We start from the raw sequence: 17,834 nt of genomic DNA, 5'->3' as shown, positions 1-17,834 counted from the left end.
CTTAAAACATAATAATACCTAAATAGCCAACAAACGCACAGTACAAAAAATTACACAGAAAATAGAAGCAAACCACTTTATACCTATTACTGATGATGGATAAACCAGTCACGACATAGAACTGCACCATAACAGAACGCACAAATGCATAAAATGTTATACAATTAACCAACAAACCACTTAGTAAAAAATATTTTTTTACAAATTAACCACATAACACTTTGAAACGAAGATAATTGTTGAATACAACAATGTCACCCATTTACAGTTCAGAGATGAATACAAAAACGAATCACATTTTAATCGGTCGCATACAGTGCACATATTCTGCAGATGTTATCACAAGTGCAGCAAAATGCTTATGTTTCAACCTTCAACAGTGCAGTATACCTAACAACACAAAACAATACACCCCCCCCCCCCCATAATTTGCAAATTCATTCATTAAAAATCCTACAATGTGATTTTCTGTATGTTTTTCTTCTCCTTTTGTCTGTCATAGTTGAAGTGTACCTATGATGAAAATTACAGGCCTCTCTCATCTTTATAAGTGGGAGAACTTGCACAATTGGTGGCTGACTAAATACTTTTTTGCCCACTGTATATATAATGGAGGGTATGGACAGTATTGACAGTATATGAATAGGAAAGGAAAGGTGTGTACAGCAGTAGTTATATATGGTGAACCTTGATTAGAATACAGTATATACATATGAAATGGGTATAACAGGAAGTAAACATGATAAAAGTGTTCAATGACTATGTACAGTGTTTTCAGAAAGTATTCAGACCCCTTGACTATTTCTACATTTGATTAAGTTACAGCCTTACTCTAAAATTGATGAAATAGTTTTTTCCCTCATCAATCTACACACATTATTCTACACACAATACCGCATAATGACAAAGCAAAAAACGTTTTTTAGACATTATTGGGTATGAAGCTACAAGCTTGGCACAACTGTATTTGGGGAGGTTCTCCCATTCTTCTCTGCAGATCCTCTCAAGCTCTGGTTGGAAGGGGAGCGTCGCTGCACAGCTATTTTCAGGTTTCTCCAGAGATGTTCGAATGGGTTCAAGTCCGGGCTCTGGCTGGGCCACTCAAGGACATTCAGAGACTTGTCCCGAAGCCACTCCTGCATTGTCTTGGCTTTGTGCTTAAGGTCATTGTCCTGTTGGAAGGTGAACATTTGCCCCAGTCTAAGGTCCTGAGCGCTCTGCAGCAGGTTTTCATCGAGGATCTTTCTGTACTTTGCTCCGTTCATCTTTCCCTCGATCCTGACTAGTCTCCCAGTCCCTGCCGCTGAAAAACATCCCCACAGCATGATGCTGCCACCACCATAGCAATGGTGCCAGCTTTCCTCTACGTGTGATGCCTGGAATTCAGGCCAAATAGTTTAATCTTGGTTCTATCAGACCAGTGAATCTTGTTTCTCATGGTCTGAGAGTCTTTAGGTGCCTTTTGGCAAACTCCAAGCTGGCTGTCATGTGCCTTTTACTGAGGAATGGCTTCCATCTGGCCACTCTACCATAAAGGCCTGATTGGTGGAGTGCTGCAGAGATGGTTGTCCTTCTGGAAGGTTCTCCGAACTCTAGAGTTATGTCAGAGTGGCCATTAGGTTCTTGGTCACCTCCCTGACCAAGGCCCTTCTCCCCCGATTGCTAAGTTTGGCTGGGCGGCCAGCTCTAGAGATTCTTGGTGATTCCAAAGTTCTTCCATTTAAGAATGAGGCCACTGTGTTCTTGGGGACCTTCAACGCTGCAGATTTTTTTTGGTACTCTCCCCCAGATCTGTGCCACGACAGAATGCTCTCTTGGGTCTCTACGGACAATTCCTTCGACCTCATGGCTTGGTTTTTGCTTTGACATGCATTGCCAACTGTGGAACCTTATATAGACAGGTGTGTCATTTCCAAATAATTTCCAATCAGTTGAATTTACCACAGGTGGACTCCAATCAAGTTGTAAAAACATCTCAAGGATGATCAATGGAAACAGGATGCACCTGAGCTCAATTTCTAGTCTCATAGCAAAGGGTCTGAATACTTATGTATGTTTTTTATTAATATTTATTTTATTTGCAAACATTTCTAAAAGCCTGTTTTTAGCTTCGTCATGTGGTATTGTTTGTAGATTGTTGAGGATTTTTTTTTAAATTTCATTTAATTTTAGATTTACAAAAGGTGGAAACATTCAAGGGGTCTGAATACTTTCTGAAGGCACTGTACATAGGACAGAACTTTGGAACCATAAATGGAAGAAGTTTGGAGCCATCCAGAACCTCTCTAGAGCTGGCCGCCCAGCCAAACTGAGCAATCTCTAAACTGGAGTTGACAGTAGTTTTTCAGGACCACAAAAGTTAATCATTTACAATATTAACAAGTCATGCTCTACTTTGGACAGTAGCTCCAAAGGTACATGAGACACAGTTTCAAACTACCATCTCCTGAAGCCCTGATGTCCAGTATCGGATTATAGTATGCCACAGTTAGTATCCTGCGGAACAGGCTCCTGATTCCTCCTCAGCCTCTCCTGCCCTCTTAGACCCAGTCCATCCCGCTGGTCTTGGGCAGGTGTCAGGGCTGGACGGTGAGGTGGTGAGACATGGCTGCAGCGGCACAGACTCCCAGGGGTCCTCAACCCCTGCACCAACACAGTCCTGGGGCAGCCCGGCCAGCCGTAACATTGCCGAACCCCCCACAAACCCTCTCAGCCCCCCAGCCAGTGCCCGTGAGGCTGCCCTGAGCCCCCCTGCCCGCCTTCGTCGCCCTGATGCTGCCCCCCTACCTCGCCCCAAAGCCAGTTCAGTCAGGAAGCCCAGGCTCTGGGAGGGGAGGCTGAAGAGCGGCAGCCCCCTGAAGAGCTCAGGTAGGGGGCGGCAGCCACCGGGAGGCAGACACTCAAACTGCACAAGGGTGAAGCGTTCGCCGGCGCGGCCCTGCAAGTAGTCCGCTAGAATGCAGCTGAGCGAGGCACTGAAGACATCCGAATACGGAGAACGACACCCCACCCCTGACTCCCCATCCTCGTCACACCCCCTCCCCCAGAGAGTATCCCTCTCCCAGCCCCGGCTGCCCCGACTGCCCCACTCCTCAGCCCTCTCCCAGGCTGCCTGGGTCAGCACCAGCACCACTTTCCCCCCCTGTCTCTGCAGGCGATCAAGCCGGGAGTGGAGCCATGGAACCGGTCCCAGGACACTGAGCTCGGCCTGGCTCCACAGGTCTAGAGATACACTGAAGCCCAGAGAGGAGAGGGACAAGCCCAGACGACACACCAGACCCAGCACAGCCTGATCATTGTCAGGAGGGTACAGCAACACAATGTGGCCACCTCCTACTGCACCTGGGAGAGAGAGGGAGAGGGAGATGGAGGGGGGGGGGGGGAGAAAGAGACGAGAGAAAGAGAGAAGGTAGAGAAAAGAGAGGGAGAGGAGGGAGGACAGAAAGAGAAGAGCAGCCGAGGAAATTAGATCCAAGAAGAGAGAAAAAAAAGGGATAGAGAGAGGGTGGTTATTCTTCTGAAGCATGAAGAAAGAATATAATTGGATTCAGATATAATTGGAGACAGTGAATTGTGAGGGAATGTTTTAAAGGCTTATCTTACCTTTTATGTCCTCATCTTTCAACCATCTCCACACGTATCCTGTGGGGGAGATAAAAAAGTGCTAGAATAATGATGAGATGTGTGTGCCGAAAATGTCAGGCTGGCACCCAGGCTAGTAATATTATATTCATGTATAGTTAATACATTTAGTGATTAGATAGCTTCAGAGATAGGTAATAATATTGATAATATATAGCTGCATCACTAACCTTTGAGAGCACCATGTATGACGTAGGCCCCAAGTATTGCCAAACAGATTAGTAGCAGCCCTATCAGGAGAGTCAGGAGCCATCGGTTCCGTGGTGCTATAGGGGAAGTCAGTCTGATTACATACAGCTGTGGACCAATGCCTCATAATCCATCATTGTATCCATTATTTCTGCCAAATATCCTCTTTAGCTAATTTAGCACTAATCTCTATGCTGCGCGTTATAGAGACACAGATTAACCAAAGACCTAACCTGTTAATAATCCAGTATATTTCACTCTTAGTAAAAATGGTTCCAAAAAGGTTCTTCGCCTTTGACCCATAGGAGAACCATTTTTTGTTCCAGGTAGAACCCTCTGTGAAAAGGGTTCTACCTGGAACCAAAATGGGTTCTGCAAAGGGTTCTCATATGGGGACAGCAAATGAAACATTTTGGTTTCTAGATAGCACCTTTTTTCTAAGAGTGTGGGTCAGTTGCATTAATGAATTGATGACCATTTAACCAATCCTTAGTACAGCCAAATACAGCATACAACCAGTTTAGAACTATAGGTAAACCTTGTAAAATGTAACATATTGACCCTCAGGGGTGAAATGCATACTTGCAAATGGACACACGGGATCCAGCTTTGTATCCATCCCTTGTACTTTCATCTAGACAACAAGAAACAGTGTGGTGTCAGACATAAACACTTACAGTACTGCATTTCAGAGTAAGTACAGGCTCACAATTTCATTCAAACAGTGCACTCTGTCCACAGGTCAGGAGAGAAGTGTTTACCTGGACACACAGAGCAGGATGAGGGTTCACATTGATGAACTCTCCTCTTTTCTGTAAAAAAACCCAACAGAAACAGAAACTCAACAGTCATATTCAGTAAGGTCCTCAGTAAGGTCAAAGGTGAAGGGTAAGTCGACCTCACACGGTAGGCCTTACCCAGTGTCCGTGGAGAGTGGGCGTCCACCCGGCATGTGTGTGCTTGTGCATCCTCTGCCTGGAGCCCTTCAACTCCTCACAATGCCCCCCCGCTGAGCCCCTTCTACACAGCCACAGTTCCCCCTCCAGGCGACAGGGGGCAGTCACGTTCCAACTCAGCACTGTGCCGTTCCCCACCTTCTTCTGAGCCTCCTCCACTGACAAGGACACATTGTTGTCCCACATTCTTCTGAAAAGCTCTGAGAGAGGAATGGAGACATTTGGGTGTTACAATAACAAATATTTCCAGTCCAGAGTCAAGAGTTCTGCGGTAGGGAGGGAATCTGATTGAACTCCTTACCTTTGTTGTTCATGAAGGGGCAGATCTCTCTGCGTAGATTATGTCCCTTCCACCAAACCTGTTGTAAAGCAACATACAAGGAATGTGCACAAGTGACTCCTACATGACAAGGATCATGACTATTCAATTCAGCTTTGGAAACAAGTTGTTCGTCAGATTCGGTATGCCGAGCTGCAGTAAAATCAAGCAATGTTTACCTGAAAGCACAGACAGGGCGCTATAGACCTCAAAGGAATGCTCATCTCTCTCTGGCTCTGAAAGAAGAAGAAAGGGTGTGAGAAAGAGAAGGTGACAGTGAGTAAGGAGGTCACAGCTGGACCTTGTAAAAAAAATGTGTAACTTTTCTTTATACATACTGACCCACTTCTGGTATCTGCAAGGTTCTCCAGTCCCGAACATCTGGCACATGCCCATCTCACTGGTCGGTGTCTTGTTAGAACTGTCCAGTTGGAGCACAGCCACACCTCTCTTCTTATCAATCACAGCTTTGAGCTTGGGTGCTGAGACATATAGTACCGGTCAAAATTTTGGACACACCTATTCATTCAAAGGTTTTTCTTTCTTTTTACAATTTTTAGATATTGTAGAATAATAGTGAAAACATCAAAACTATGAAATAATATGGAATCATGTAGTAACCAAAAAGTTTAAATAAATCAAAATATATTTTATATCTAAAATTCTTCAAAGTAGCCACCCTTTGCCTTGGTGACAGCCTTGCGCAAGCTTTGTATTCTCTCAACCAGCTTCATGTGGTAGTCAACTGGAATGCATTTAAATTGACAAGTGTGATTTGTTAAAAGTACATTTGTGGAATTTCTTTCCTTCTTGATGGGTTTGAGCCAATCAGTTGTGTTGTGACAAGGTAGGGGTGGTATACAGAAGTTATCACACTCTTCCAACCCGGATGTTTTAGTCGTGTCTGAATCCTGGCTTAGGAAAACCACCAAAAATCTTGAAATCTCAATCGCTAATTATAACATTTTCCACCAAGATAGAACTGCCAAAGGGGGCGGTGTTGCATCTACTGCAAAGATAACCTGCAGAGTTCTGTATTACTATCCAAGTATGTACACAAACAATTCGAGCTTCTACTTCTAAAAATTCACCTTTCCAGAAACAAGTCTCTCACTGTTGCCGCTTGCTATAGACCTCCCTCTGCCCCCAGCTGTGCCCTCGATACCATATGTGAATTGATTGCCCCCCATCTATCTTCTGAGCTCGTGCTACTAGGTGACCTAAACTGGGACATGCTTAACACCCCGGCCATCCTACAATCCAAGCTTGATGCCCTCAATCTCACACAAATTATCAATGAACCTACCAGGTACAACTCCCAATCCGTAAACACGGGCACGCTCATAGATGTCATCCTAACTAACTTGCCCTGCAAATACACCTCTGCTGTTTTCAATCAAGATCTCAGCGATCACTGCCTGCATCTGTAATGGGTCTGCGACCAAACGACCACCCCTCATCACTGTCAAACGCTCCCTGAAACACTTCTGCGAGCAGGCCTTTCTAATTGACCTGGCCGAGGTATCCTGGAATGACATTGACCTCATCCTGTCAGTAGATGATGCCTGAATATTCTTTAAAAGTGCCTTCCTCACCATCTTAAATAAGCATGCCCCATTCAAAAAATGTAGAACTAGGAATAGATATAGTCCTTGGTTCACTCCAGACCTGTCTGCCCTTGACCAGCACAAAAACATCCTGTGGCGTTCTGCATTAGCATCAAATAGCCCCCGTGATATGCAACTTTTCAGGGAAGTTAGGAACAAATACACACAGGCAGTTAGGAAAGCTAAGGCTAGCATTTTCAAACAGAAATTTGCATCATGTAGTACTAACTCAAAAAAGTTCTGGGACACTGTAAAGTCCATGGAGAATAAGAGCACCTCCTCCCAGCTGCCCACTGCTCTGAGACTAGGAAATACTGTCACCACCGATAAATCCACTATAATGGAGAATTTCAATAAGCATTTCTCTACGGCTGGCCATGCTTTCCACCTGGCTGCTATTACCCCGGTGAACTGCCCGGAACCCTCCACAGCAACCTGCCAAAGCCCCTACCATTACTCCTTTACCCAAATCCAGATAGCTGATGTTCTGAAAGAGCTGCAAAATCTGGACCCCTACAATCAGCCGGGCTAGACAATCTGGACCCTCTATTTCTAAAATGATCTGCCAAAATTGTTGCAACCCCTATCGCTAGCCTGTTCAACCTCTCTTTCGTATCGTCTGAGATTCCCAAAGATTGGTAAGCTGATGCGGTCATCCCCCTCTTCAAAGGGGGAGACACTCTAGACCCAAACTGCTACAGACCTATATCTATCCTACCCCGTCTTTCTAAGGTCTTCGAAAGCTAAGTTAACAAACAGATTGCCAACCATTTCGAATCCCACCGTACCTTCTCCGCTATGCAATCTGGTTTCAGAGCTGGTTATGGGTGCACGTCAGCCACGCTCAAGGTCCTAAACGACATCATAACTGCCATCGATAAGAGACATTACTGTGCAGCCGTATTCATCGAGCTGGCCAAGGCTTTCGACTCAGTAAATCACCACATTCTCATTGGCAGACTCAACAGCCTTGGTTTCTCAAATGATTGCCTCGCCTGGTTTACCAACTACTTCTCTGATAGAGTTCAGTGTGTCAAATCGGAGGGCCTGTTGTCCGGACCTCCGGCAGTCTCTATGGGGGTGCCACAGGGTTCAATCCTCGGGCCGACTCTCTTCTCTGTATACATCAATGAAGTTGCTCTTGCTACTGGTGATTCTCTGGTACACCTCTACACAGACAACACCATTCTGTATACTTCTGGCCCCTCTTTGGACACTGTGTTAGCTAACCTCCAGACAAGCTTCAATGCCATACAACTCTCCTTCCGTGGCCTCCAACTGCTTTTAAATGCATGCTTTTAAATGTACAATTAAAAGCATGCTATTCAACCGATCACTGCCCGCACCTGCTCGCCCGTCCAGCATCAATACTCTGGACGGCTCTGACTTAGAATACGTGGACAACTACAAATACCTAGGTGTCTGGTTAGACTGTAAACTCTCCTTCCAGACTCACATTAAGCATCTCCCATCCAAAATTAACTCTAGAATTGGCTTCCTATATCACAACAAAGCATCCTACACTCGTGCTGCCAAACATACCCTCGTAAAACTGACTATCCTACCGATCCTCGACTTCGGTGATGTCATCTATAAAATAGCCTCCAACACTCTACTCAACAAACTGGATGCAGTCTATCACAGTGCAATAGTAAATATAAAGTATATATATGTATATAGTAAATATAAAGAAAAACCCTTGAATGAGTAGGTGTGTGCAAACGTTTGACTGGTGCTGTATATCAAATGTCAATCAATAAGAGATTAAGGTTTAAACTAAAGCAGGTACAGTATGGGGATGCAGGGTTGCATTATAAATTACAATGACTCACCATCACATTCTTTCACAACACTATCTAGGTCAGGGGAACAAACTAAGAGATAGAGTGGGGGAAAGAGAGAGACAGAGAGAGCGAGAGAGAGAGAGAGAGAGAGAGAGGGGTAGTCAAAATTCATGATCTGAGGAATGTACACTACCAGTCAAAAGTTTTAGAACACCTAACCATTCAAGGGTTTTTCTTTGTGTTTTACTATTTTCTACATTGTAGAATAATAGTGAAGACATCAAAACTATTAAATAACACATATGGAATCATGTAGTAACCAAAAAAGTGTTAAGCAAATCAAAATATATTTTAAATTGGAGATTCTTCAAATAGCCATCATTTGCCTTGATGACAGCTTTGTACACTCTTGGCATTCTCTCAAACAGCTTCATGAGGTAGTCACCTAGAATGCACTTAAAATAACAGGTGTGTCTTCTTAAAAGTTAACTTGAGGAATTTCTTTCCTTCTTAATGCGTTTGAGCTAATCAGTTGTGTTGTGACAAGGTAGGGGTGGTAAACAGAAGATAGCCCTATTTGGCAAAAGACCAAGTCCATATTATGGCAAGAACAGCTCAAATAAGCAAAGAGAAATTACAGTCAATCATTATTTTAAGACATGAAGGTCAGTCAATATTTTTTAAGTTTGTTCAAGGGCTGTCGAAAACCATCAAGCACTATGATGAAACTGGCTCTCATGAGGACTGGCACAGGAAAGGAAGACCCAGAGTTACCTCGGCTGCAGAGGATAAGTTCATTAGAGTTTCCAGCCTCAGAAAAAGGGGAATTAACTGCACCTCAGATTGCAGTCCAAATAAATGCTTCACAGAGTTCAAGTAACAGGCACATCTCAACATCAACTGTTCAAAGGAGACTGCGTGAATCAGGCCTTCATGGTCGAATTGCTGCAAAGAAACCATTACTAAAGGACCCCAATAATAATAAGAGATATGCTTGGGCCAAGAAACACAAGCAATGGACATTAGACCAGTGGAAATCTGTCCTTTGGTCTGATGAGTCCAAATTGGAGATGTTTGGTTCCAGCCTCCGTGTCTTTGTGAGACGCGCTGTATGTAAACTGATGATCTCCACATGTGTGGTTCCCACTGTGAAGCATGGAGGAGGAGGTGTGATGGTGGGGATTGCTTTGCTGCTGACACTGTCAGTGATTTATTTAGAATTTAAGGCACACTTAACCAGCATGGCTACCACAGCATTCTGCAGCGATGCGCCATCCCATGTGGTTTGAGCTTAGTGGGACTATAATTTGTTTTTTAACAGGACAATGACCCAAAACACACCTCCAGGCTGTGTAAGGACTATTTTACTAAGAAGAAGAGTGATGAAGTGCTGCATCAGATGACCTGGCCTCCACAATCCCCTGACTTTGACCCAATTGAGATGGTTTGGGATGAGTGGGACCGCAGAGCGAAGGAAAAGCAGCCAACAAGTGCTCAGCATATGTGGGAACTCCTTCAAGACTGTTGGAAAAGCATTCCAGGTGAAGCTGGTTGAGAGAATGCCGAGAGTGTGCAAACTGTCATCAAGGCAAAGGGTTGCTATTGGAAGAATCTCAAATATTAAATATATTTTGATTTGTTTAACACTTTTTTGGTTACTACATGATTCCATATGTGTTATTTCATAGTTTTGATGTCTTCACTATTATTCTATAATATAGAAGAAGAAAAAAATTGAATAATGAAAAACCCTTGAATGAGTAAGTGTTCTAAAACTTTTGACCGGTAGTGTATGCATATCAATAACATCTTTATAGTACAGCTATGGTATTGTGGTATAAAGAATGCCACTTACCATCTTCTAAGGAGGGGATAGTGGTGGTAACGGAGGTATATAATGCGTGGACGATGACTGGACTTCCATATTGTACTGGCTCTGGCTCCAACAATATGGACAGCCACAGCTACAGAAGTCAAACATGAACCTATTATATACTAAGCTATATGTTCTTTCCACTAAACAACCCTAGCAGTGCCCAAAGTTACCCAAAATAACCCTAACATTTTGAATAGACAACATTTTAATGACAGGCGATAAAGGGAATGTGTACCTCAGGAGGGTGCTGGTCCCCCAGAGCTGAATGGATCAATGTAAATGTCACTTCTTTGCAGCGATTCAAAATGTTTGGGTAGCTGTAACACACGGTTACAGAAGCTGCTGGAACACACAGTAGGAGAGACAACAAACAATGTATTATTTACCATGAGAAAATGTAAAAGACACATGAACAGTCAACCACAAGTTTAGATTGAGTGACTTTCATTTATTTTACTTGACCAACTTGTACACCCAAGGAGTGTGTGTGGGTGTGTTTTCTCTCTTTTTGATTACCTGTTGTGCTGCGTGGCATCCCTAGGAGACTCTCTTCTCTTAATTCCTTCTGGTTAGAGCTGTCATCTTCGTCACTGTAGTCACCAGACACTTCCTGGTCCTCATGTTTATCTGGGACAGCAGAAACAGCAACAACATGTAATGCATCAACAAATGAGAACAGCAAGAGTTAAGAATAACCTGCAAATGCCCCACAACCTATCAATACATCAATACACCCTATCGATACAACCTATCAATACATCAATACACCCTATCAATACAACCTATCAATACATCAATACAACCTATCAATAGAACCTATCAATACATCAATACAACCTATCAATACATCAATACAACCTATCAATACATCAATACAACCTATCAATACATCAATACGACCTATCAATACAACCTATCAATACATCAATACAACCTATCAATACATCAATACACCCTATCAATACAACCTATCAATACATCAATACAACCTATCAATAGAACCTATCAATACATCAATACAACCTATCAATACAACCTATCAATACATCAATACAACCTATCAATACCACCAATCAATACAACCTATCAATACATCAATACACCCTATCAATACACCCTATCAATACAACCTATCAATACATCAATACAACCTATCAATATGATCTATCAATACAATCCTGCTGTAGGTATGGCATGCTCCTGTCCCAGGCACAGTGACTTCCAGTTGGAGTTAAGGTTAGTTGTGTAGTTAGGGATAGTGGTATGGTAGAGTATGGACTAAAGACTATGGAATTGCATCCAGACATCACAGTTGCCTATGATGATAGTGTCTGCTGCAACTGAATGGTTGAAGTTGTAGGGCTACCTTTGATTGTGAAGTAGACCGTGACTCGCAGGCAGGGTTTGCAGTATTGGCCGTTCGTGCAACACAGAAACACGCTGAGCTCCAGCCGGCTAACTTTCACAGGACCCTTCATGCCAGGAAAGGCAACATCTAAGATGCAGAAGGGACAGAGAAATCGATATATATATAGATATATATATCGATATATATATATATATATATCGATATATATATATATAGATATATATATCGATATATATATATATAGATATATAGAGAGAGAGAGAGAGAGAGAGAGAGAGAGAGAGAGAGAGAGAGAGAGAGAGAGAGAGAGAGAGAGAGAGAGAGAGAGAGCGAGTGAGAGAGAGAGAGTGAGAGAGCGAGAAAGCGAGAGAGAGAGAGAGAGAGAGAGAGAGAAATGTCAATGTCATGATAAGCGTTCTAATATATTTTGGCTTATGATGGACTATATATGCTTTGTATGGTCTCACCTTTTACACTGCAGTCAGTCAGGCCCTAAGGAAACATACCAGACCAGACATATGATTGTGTAATTATTATTTAAATACATAGTAATACTTCCACTTGATATACGCGACACATGTTCTTCCGTTTAACTGCACACAACTACACTAGAGGTCAATTCTCATGACCTTGCTCCCAGAACCGTATCCTTGGAAATGGTCAACAGCAGTGGAGATGGAACACTCAAGCCCTGGGATTGGGTGTCACGCTCTAGCCTGGTCATGAATACATAATGAGCATTAAAACTTTGATGTGTTTGTGTGTGCTACAGTATAGACTGAGGTACATCGCATCTGTCAATCAAAACATAAATCTGCTCACTCAAACTGACCAAGTGTTTAACCAGCGCTGACCCATTCCCGTTTTCCACATTTTGCTCTGTTAACCCTTGTTCTAAAATGGATTAGATTTTTGGGGGAATCCTCATCAATCTACACACAATACCCCACAATGACAAAGTGAAAACAGAAATACCTTATTTACAGTTGAAGTCTGAAGTTTACATACACCTTAGCCAAATACATTTCAACTCAGTTTTTCACAATTCCTGACATTTAATGCTAGTAAAAATTCCATGTCTTAGGTCAGCTAGGATCACCACTTTATTTTAAGAATGTGAAATGTCAGAATAATAGTAGAGAGAATGATTTATTTCAGTTTTTATTTCTTTCATCACATTCCCAGTGGGTCAGAAGTTTACATACACTCAATTAGTATTTGGTAGCATTGCCTTTAAATTGTTTAACTTGGGTCAAACGTTTCGGGTAGCCTTCCACAAGCTTCCCACAATAAGTTGGGTGAATTTTGGCCCATTCCTCCTGACAGAGCTGGTGTAATTTGTAGGTCTCCTTGCGCGAACACTTTTTCAGTTCTGCCCACAGGTTTTCTATAGGATTGAGGTCAGGGCTTTGTGATGGCCACTCCAATAAGACATTTTGCCACAACTTGGAAGTATGCTTGGGGTCATTGTCCATTTGGAAGACCCATTTGCAACCAAGCTTTAACTTCCTGACTGATGTCTTGAGATGTTGCTTCAATATATCCACATACTTTTTCCTCATGATGCCATCTATTTTGTGAAGTGCACCAGGCCCTCCTGCAGCAAAGCACCTCCACAACATGATGCTGCCAACCATGTTTCACGGTTGGGATGGTGTTCTTCGGCTTGCAAGCCTCCCCCTTTTTGCTCCAAACATAACAATGGTCATTATGGCCAAACAGTTCTATTTTTGTTTCATCAGACCAGAGGACATTTCTCCAAAAAGTACGATCTTTGTCCCCATGTGCAGTTGCAATCGTAGTCTGGATTTTTTATGGCGGTTTTTGAGCCGTGGCTTCTTCCTTGCTGAGCGGCCTTTCAGGTTATGTCGACATAGGACTTGTTTTACTGTTGATATAGATACTTTTGTACCTGTTTCCTGCGTCTCCACAAGGTCCTTTGCTGTTGTTCTGGGATTGATTTGCACTTTTCGCACCAAAGTACGTTCATCTCTAGGAGACAGAACGCGTTTCCTTCCTGAGCGGTATGATGGCTGCGTGGTCCCATGGTGTTTATACTTGAATACTATTGTTTGTACAGATGAACATGGCATTTGCAAATTGCTCCCAAGGATGAACCAAACTTGTGGAGGTCTACCATTTGTTTTGGCTGATTAATTTGGATTTTCCCATGATGTCAAGCAAAGAGGCACTGAGTTTGAAGGTAGGCCTTGAAATACATCCACAGGTTCACCTCCAATTGACTCAAATGATGTCAATTAGCCTATCAGAAGCTTCTAAAGCCATGACATAATTTTCTGGAATTTTCCAAGCTGTTTAAAGGCACAGTCAACTTAGTGTATGTTGGGCCGGGTGGCGCAGTGGTTAAGGGCGCTGTACTGCAGCGCCAGCTGTGCCATCAGAGACTCTGGGTTCGCGCCTAGGCTCTGTCGTAACCGGCCGCGACCGGGAGGTCCGTGGGGCGACGCACAATTGGCCTAGCGTCGTCCGGGTTGTGGGAGGGTTTGGCAGGTAGGGATGTCCTTGTCTCATCGCGCACCAGCGACTCCTGTGGCGGGCCAGGCGCAGTGTGTTGCCAAGGTTGCCAAGTGCACGGTGTTTCCTCCGACATATTGGTGCGGCTGGCTTCCAGGTTGGATGCTCGCTGTGTAAAGAAGCAGTGCGGCTTGGTTGGGTTGTGTATCGGAGGACGCATGACTTTCAACCTTCGTCTCTCCCGAGCCCATACGGGAGTTGTAGCGATGAGACAAGATAGTAGCTAATAAAAAAAACAATTGGGGAGAAAAAGGGGTAAAATAAATTTTTAAAATTAAACTTGGTGTATGTAAACTTCTGACCCACTAGAATTGTGATACAGTGAATTATAAGTGGAATAATCTGTCTGTAAATAATTGTTGGAAAAATTACTTGCGTCATGCACAAAGTAGATGTCCTGATCGACTTAACAAAAAATTTGTGGAATGGTTGAAAAATGAGTTTTAATGACCACAACCTAAGTGTATGTAAACTTCCAACTTCAACTGCACATAAGCATTCAGCATTTGCTATGAGACTCGAAATTGAGCTCATCCTGTTTCCATTGATCATCCTGGAGATGTTTCTACAACTTGATTTGAGACCACCTGTGGTAAATTCAAAAATTGGACATGATTTGGAAAGGCACAGACCTGTCTCTATAAGATTCCGCAGTTGACAGTGCAAACCAAGCCAAGAGGTCGAAGGAATTGTCCATAGAGCTCCAAGACAGAATTGTGTCGAGGTACAGATCTGGGGAAGGGTACCAAAAAATGTCTGCAGCATTGAAGGTCCCCAAGAACACAATGGCCTCCATCATTCTGAAATGGAAGAAGTTTGGAACTGTCACTACTTCCGCCGAAGTTGGTGCCTCTCCTTGTTTGGGCGGCGTTCGGCGGTCGTCGTCACCGGCTTTCTAGCTGCCACCGATCCACGTTTCTTTTTCCATTTGTTTTGTCTTGATTGTACACACCTGGTTCCCATTACATTATTATTATTTCCCTATTTAACCCTCTGGTTCTCATTATGTTTTGTGCGTGATTGTTCCTGGTTTTGTGTTAGGGTTTGTTATCCCTGCGTGGATTTATTGGCCGATTATTTTTCAGAGTAAAGTACGTTGTTTTACTCAGTTCTGTGTCCTGCGCCTGACTCCGTCCTCACCTCTGCACAACTGACACTTGACAGGAACCACCAAGATTCTTCCTAGAGCTGGCCACCTGGCCAAACTGAACAATCGGGGGAGAAATGCCTTGGTCAGGGAGGTGACCAAAAACTTGATGATCCCTCTGACAGAGCTCCAGAGTTCCTCTGTGGAGATGAGAGAATCATCCAGAAGGACAACCATCTCTACAGCATTCCACCAATTAGGCCTTTATGGTAGAGTGGCCAGACAGAAGCCACATGACAGCCCACTTGGACAGCCCACTTGGAGTTTGCCTAAAGGCACCTAAAGGAATCTCTGACCATGAGAAACAAGATTATCTGGTATGATGAACAAGATTGAAGTCTTTGGCCTGAATGCCAAGCGTCACGTCAGGAGGAAACCTGGCACCATCCCTACGGTGAAGCATGGTGGTGGCAGCATCATGCTGTGGGGGTGTTTTTCAGCAGCAGGGACTGGGAGACTAGTCAGGATCAAGGGAAATATAAATGGAGCAAAGTACAGAGATATCCTTGATGAAAACCTGCTCCAGAGGTCTCAGGACCTCAGACTGGGGCGAAGGTTCACCTTCCAACAGGACAACAACCCTAAGCACATAGCCAAGACAGGGTCTGAATACTTATGTAAATGTATTATTATTTTTTGCAAATATTTATAAAAACCTGTTTTTGCTTGTCATTATGGGGTATTGTGTGTAGATTAAAGAGGGAAAAAAATATTTTTGAATAAGGCTGTAATGTAGCAAAGTGTTGAAAAAGTCAAGGGGTCTGAATACTTTCCGAATGCACTGTATCCCAGACTAGATCAGGAATTTAGTTGCAGGTACTCTAGTTGTGATTTCTTTCTGACAGCCTCCTGCTAGATACGACATATGGCTGTGCATGGTGTGTGCACGTGAACTAAAGCTTGTCTGTGTGGTTGGTTTTGCATGTGTCCTCCACATATGACAGCTCACCCCCCACACACTCATATAAACACATACAAAGTCCACATTCATTTACATGTGGTAAAGAAAGCAACACAAGTGTGCACATGCACATCCAAGCACACAAGCACACACATATATGGCTGACCTGAGGCTGTCCTGAGTACACTAAATAAATAGGGTGGTACAGGTGGGATTCTCATAAGCAGTTATACTCAAACATTGTTGTAGTACAGATCACACCAACATGCACAACATCCGACTTAATGGAAACTACAGGCCAAAACATTCCATGACCCCATCCAACATCATCAGAGAACAATCTGAGTAGACTGTTATAATGCTAAAACTATACAACCATATGGTAACGCTTCATTTTAAGGGGTCCTTATTGTTATAGTGTAATTACACTATCCGGGATCCTTGGGACGTCCTTACTCTAAAACTTAAACCCTACCCTACCCTTACCTTGACCATAACCCTTAGCTAACCCTTAACCCTTACCTTAACCATTTTAAATGTCAACTTCAATGGAGTAAGGACGTCCCAAGGATACTTACCAATCATACTTTTATGCAATAGCTATACCTTATCAGTATGTAGTCTAAATACAGTACTTGCACTATTAGCTTCATATTTGAAATAATACAAAAATCAATAAACAATTTAAGAAAACCTGACAGGCCTCATGTTAATTTGCTCCTTCTTTTACCTGGTCGCAGGTGAGTTGATGTGAGCCATCTATCATCTCTAGTGCACCTGCAGATGGGGACGTTAGCTGCAGCAGTAACAGTAGGACAAAGTGAGTGCAAGGGAACAGGCGAGCCATTGGCACTACAACACCCTGTACAGCGCTTCTGTGTCCAAGGTCCAGGCCTTCTTGTGCCAGTGCCCTGTCCGGAAAGTCTGTCTGGAAAAGTGGAGGTAGTTGCGCAGATCAGGCTGATTCTAACACCATTACCTAGAGGCAAGATAATTATACTTGTCACAACCCAACATGTACTGGCAGTCCTCCAAAGTCACATTGTTTCTAGTGAGGTCTTCCTGGGCACTGAAACAGGACCTGCCGAAGATCCTGGGCTACTGGAGACAGGTAGGCTTAACAGGATCCAACCTGGCTGAGGGAGAGAAGGGGAGGGGTAAGTTAATAAATTGCTAGCTGAAGTAGGCTACTAAAACTTTAAGCAGGCTACATTTCTGTATTGAATAAGATACATTTCTCAAGCACAGAACCAACTAATAACTGTATGTAATTCATATATCGATGCAGAGCAACTAATTCATATTTCAATTTCAAAGGTTAACTTGAATTTGACTTACAGTTGTGTGTGGACATGCACCTCCTGTATCAGGTTGATGGCCAGTTCTCTAGCTAGTGATGCGGGTACTCTGTGACACTACACCCAATCTCCTGAAAATATCTCAAATGGCGTTCTATGAATGTAGAGTGAGTGTGCGACAGTCAGGAGGAGGACAGAGGGGAGGTGTGTT

General features: G+C 43.3%; 1 protein-coding gene across 3 annotated transcripts; it reads right to left on the bottom strand.

The window, feature by feature from the left end:
- Window positions 1-62: 62 nt before the first annotated feature.
- Window positions 63-17,791, bottom strand: wu:fl23c11 (interleukin-17 receptor C). Of its 3 annotated transcripts, none has more exons than XM_020460029.2 (17): window positions 17,664-17,791; window positions 17,056-17,461; window positions 12,210-12,234; window positions 11,740-11,868; window positions 10,890-11,000; window positions 10,609-10,715; window positions 10,353-10,461; window positions 8,546-8,587; window positions 5,449-5,588; window positions 5,286-5,342; window positions 5,089-5,146; window positions 4,749-4,987; window positions 4,593-4,643; window positions 4,414-4,465; window positions 3,813-3,908; window positions 3,604-3,642; window positions 63-3,342 (listed from the first exon to the last, which is right to left on the bottom strand). In XM_020460029.2, the coding sequence occupies exons 2-17, from the start codon at window positions 17,170-17,172 to the stop codon at window positions 2,489-2,491; spliced, it is 2,226 nt and encodes a 741-aa protein (XP_020315618.2). In that variant the 5' UTR covers window positions 17,173-17,461; window positions 17,664-17,791; the 3' UTR covers window positions 63-2,488. The 3 variants fall into 3 exon arrangements, with proteins under 3 accessions (XP_020315618.2, XP_031659800.1, XP_031659801.1); XM_031803940.1 differs by having other exon boundaries at window positions 10,609-10,712; XM_031803941.1 differs by lacking the exon at window positions 8,546-8,587 and having other exon boundaries at window positions 2,061-3,342.
- Window positions 17,792-17,834: the final 43 nt, after the last annotated feature.

This window comes from Oncorhynchus kisutch, linkage group LG24, assembly GCF_002021735.2.
Source record: "Oncorhynchus kisutch isolate 150728-3 linkage group LG24, Okis_V2, whole genome shotgun sequence".
NCBI lineage: Eukaryota > Metazoa > Chordata > Actinopteri > Salmoniformes > Salmonidae > Oncorhynchus > Oncorhynchus kisutch.
This window is presented reverse-complemented; position numbering and strand designations above follow the sequence as displayed.